Source organism: Alligator sinensis, unplaced genomic scaffold, assembly GCF_000455745.1.
Source record: "Alligator sinensis unplaced genomic scaffold, ASM45574v1 scaffold364_1, whole genome shotgun sequence".
Taxonomy (NCBI): Eukaryota; Metazoa; Chordata; order Crocodylia; family Alligatoridae; genus Alligator; species Alligator sinensis.
Genome location: NW_005842546.1, coordinates 69,404 through 73,662, shown reverse-complemented (window position 1 = coordinate 73,662; position 4,259 = coordinate 69,404). Strand labels below are relative to the sequence as shown.

The 4,259-nt window shown below is 45.0% G+C and overlaps 1 protein-coding gene across 1 annotated transcript; it reads left to right on the top strand.

Annotated features, from left to right (window-relative positions):
• Positions 1-615: 615 nt before the first annotated feature.
• LOC102379861 (olfactory receptor 51L1-like) lies at positions 616-1,587 on the top strand. Its single transcript, XM_006032091.1, has one exon. The coding sequence runs from the start codon at positions 616-618 to the stop codon at positions 1,585-1,587; it is 972 nt and encodes a 323-aa protein (XP_006032153.1).
• Positions 1,588-4,259: the final 2,672 nt, after the last annotated feature.

The window sequence follows — 4,259 nt, the reverse complement described above, 5'->3', positions numbered from 1 at the left end:
GACCTCCCAAGGTCCCTTCCAGCCCTGCTTTTCTATTATTCCCCAGCTCCCCTTTATACAGCCAAATATCTCATTGCCTTTTATAACAGTTTCAGCACTTGGATTAGCTCATTGTCATAGCCCTTTGCATGAGATGACCCAGTCAACCACCATTGTATGCTGCTTTCAGCATGAGTGTGTGTGCGCACATAAGAGTAGGTGTCTATATGTGCACATAGAAGGAAGACAGACCAAAATCTCTACAATGTGAACCCATCACTATTTTTTGGCTAATAAATAGTCACTGCCCTGTGCCAAAGATAACCTAGGTAAACTGCAGTTATATTCTGCTTCCCTTGTTGTATGTGTTTGTGCGTGTGTGTGTGTGTATTGGCATACAGAAAGTGTGTATGTAGGATGAAGGCAGACAGACTGAGAAGTGTGCAATTTGGACCCCAGGTGAGTTCTGCCGGAGCAGATTTTGGGATGACAGGGATGGTTCCTTGGTGCCAGAGCAAGACTTGGGTGAAATCTCCCAACCATCCCCTCTCCCTGGCATGTCCCTGAGCTCTCACTGTGCTGCTCTCCATCCCAGGGCTGTCCTTTGGGCACGGAGGCATATTTGCGCTGCTCCCCATGGCAGAGCCCAACAGCACCAACTCCCAGGCACCTTTCTTCCTCCTGAACAGCCTCCCAGGGTTGGAAGTGGCTCATGCCTGGCTCTCCATCACTTTCTCCTTCATGTTTGTCCTGGCGCTGCTGGGAAACAGCATGGTGCTGCTGGTGATCTGCGCAGAGCCGAGCCTCCATGAGCCCATGTACCTCTTCCTGGCCATGCTGGCTGCAGCCGACCTGGGCTTGGCCACCTCCACCTTCCTCTCCATGCTGAGGATATTCTGGTCCGGGGCCAGGGAGCTCAGCTCGAGTGCCTGCTTCACCCAGATGTTCTTCATCCACACATTCACGGATATCGAATTGGCCGTGATTCTGGCCATGGCCTTCGATCGCTACGTGGCCATCTCCAGTCCCCTGTGGTACGCCTCCCTCCTCACCAATGCCTTCATCACCAAGATCTGCCTGGCCATTGTGGTGAGAACCATCATCATCCAGGTCCCAATGCCCATCCTTCTAACCAGGCTGCATTTCAACGTGTCCAACCAGCTTGCCCACCCCTACTGCTTGCACCCGGACATCATCAAACGTGCCCATTCAGACACAAGGGTCAACAGCATCTATGGGCTCTTTGTGCTTCTCTCCACATTGGGATTAGACCTGCTCTCTGTCCTCTTTTCCTACATCCTCATCCTGAAGACTGTCCTCAGCATCGCGTCCCACCACCAGCGTCTCAAAGCCCTGAACACTTGTGTCTCCCACGTTTGTGCTGTCTTGCTGTTCTTCACTCCCATGATTTGCTTGTCCATGGTCCACCGATTTGGGAAGGACGTGTCCCCACAAGTCTATGTCCTCCTGGCCAATCTCGACTTCCTGGTCCCTCCCATGCTGAACCCCATCATCTACAGCGTGAGAACCAGAGCGATTCAGAGGAAAATCTGGGGGTTGTTCCACTGCAGGGTGGGCAGGAAACCTGGTGCAACTATTGTCCTGTAAAGCCTGTGTGACAGCCCTCAAAGCCCATCCTTAGTAGGGTTTAACCCTTGGACCTTCAGTGCCAAAGCACAGGCTCTTTCCACTTTGTCCGTCAGCAGTAGTAAGCTGCTGTCCTCCTTGCTCACCAGCTATTAGAGGGGGTCACATTTGGCCAGTATGTGTGACTTGAAAGAGAAACAGCCCAGGTAAAATTTTTAAAAAAATTTAAAAAGAAAGAAAGAAGCATCTCTATCTGTGCTACTACAACACACCCTCCATGGGATTGAACTGTAATTCCTCAGGTGTGCATAGAAGTGCCCGTTAGCCATTGAGGCCTTATAGACTTGGGCATCAGTAGGGATCATATAGATCTGGACGCTAGAAGGGTCTATATTATGAAACTCTCCTTGGCTTACCAACATGAAAGTGTGAACTACAGAATTTCATCTGGCAGTGCCTGGATGTTGATCCACAAGTGAAGTCCTTGGCATAGTTGAGATTAGAATAATCTATTCATCACTAAACCACTTAACAGATTATCTGAACTACAAAACATAAAGCATGGCAAAGTTTTGAATTAACTGTGAAAAATCAGAACTATTAGATATCAGCGTAAGACAGAGCACACAGAAAGAGATAAAACGTATAACTAGCAGTAGGTAACTATTTCAGTAGAATATTTAGGCTGAATTCTTTATAAAATGGTGGGACTTGTACTGCTCCAGTCGTGCTCATTGATTGAAAGAATGAAACTAGAATCAAAATATAACGTGTCTGGCAGATGTCAGGACAAGGAGCAATGGGCTCAAGTTGCAGCAAGGGAAGTTGAGGTTGGATATTAGGGAAAACGGTCTCACAAGGAAGATAGTAAAACACTGGAATGGGTGATTGAATCTCCATCCTTGGAGGTTTTGAAGACCTAGCTCAACGAAGCCTTGGCTGGGATGATGTAGTTGGGGCCGGTCCTACTTTGAGCAGGAGGCTGGACTAGATGGGACCTCCTGAGGTCCCTTCTCACCCTCATTTTGTATTATTCTATGTCATGGTTAGGTAGATTTCATAGACTTCATAGATGTCATAGACATTAAGGCTGGAAGAGACCTCAGAAGATCATCAAGTCCAGCTCCCTGCCCCAGGTGCAGGCAGTCAGCTAGGGTCAAAGGATCCCAGCAAGATAAGCATCCAAACATTTCTTAAAAGAGTCCAGAGTAGGTGCTTGCAGGTAGAAATGCATCAGTTAAAATTAATATTTTGGCTTAAATTTATTTCCTGTTCCAGACTTGATCTGTTCTAATGAATCTCTTAGATGAGCAACAGGGCGTGATAAATCAATTTCTTTCTGGTAATAAGAAAACAAGACTCGAAAATCCTTCCTGCAAAGGTTGTAGGAGACAGGTTCTTCCAAATATTAAGTCTTTCTAGCAAGCCAGGCAACACAGAAATGTGGTGTATGGGATAACACCAATTCACAGTAAGCACTGGGTAAAGGTAGAGCAAACACACCGTCCAACAATCATAGTTAGTATATTACCGCAACTGAAGCGATGTCTGAGAAGATATCAGCATCATCAAATGTACACATTTATTGAAAATAAATATATACTGTCTCTTTAAAATAATTAGTTTACTACAAGAGACAATAAAAAAACCCATTTTTTCCCAATACCTGCAAATGAGAGACTTCTCAACTCATCCCAAAAGAAAGGTAAGCCTCAGGAGAAATTTGACAGAATTTGATCACACCCATAAAAATGCATCGGCCTATTGTCTGTATTATATTAAGCAATATTTAAATTGCCATAAGCGGGGGGCAGGGGTAAAGGAAACATGGTTTATGACAAAATGGGCTATTGACATTGGCTCAGAAACTCGAGCTGAAGAATGAGAGATCATCTGGATCAATGGTCCTGACACATCTGTATGCAAGACAATAAAAGACAATTATTTGTAACTCCTATATCCATCATATCTCACCTCAGTTCAGCATAGGTATGGTACAGGAACAGGTAACTGTTGGAGGGAGTGCCATCAGTTGGGTGAATTCCACTATATATGATATCCATTCAGATACTAGTCCATCATATATGGACTAATAAAAAACAGATGGTTGCTTAGAAATTTGGTGGAAGTTCTTAGAATATGCTCAAAAAGGATCTTTTCCTGTCTCTGCCTCTGTTGTCAAACCTTTTCTGCGTATTGAAGGAGAGTGCAAGCTGTGAGAGCTAATAGTTAAGAATAAATTTGGAAGAGATTTGAAACCTTAAAGCAGAGATGGGTCGAAGATAGTGGGTTCTGCATTATGCAGCGTTCTGAGGACAAAAGGAGTGAATTATTAAGCAGGTTACATATAGAGATGAAGAAACACAAGTTTAGGATGGACTGTGAAATGCAAAGGTGTCAGGGACTGAAAGGAAGAGAAGAAAAGAGCACATGACTCTGCTCTATGGACATTGGCTCGGGTTAAAGGTGCACTGGTGATGGAAGATCAACAAATAAAGTTAATAAATATCGTATTGTATCGTATCATGTTGTGTTGTGTTGTAGTGTAGTATTATATTGTATTGTATTATAGATTCATAGATTCATCTTCACAAACCCCCAGAAGATCATCGGGTCCAGCTCCCCTGCACCAAGCAGGAAAGACAAATGGGGGTCAGGTGAGCCCAGAAAGGTGGGCTCACCTGACCCCCAGC

Excerpts from the sequence above, each read along its gene's own strand:
- LOC102379861 (XM_006032091.1), top strand. The coding sequence starts at position 616 with ATGGCAGAGCCCAACAGCACCAACTCCCAGGCACCTTTCTTCCTCCTG.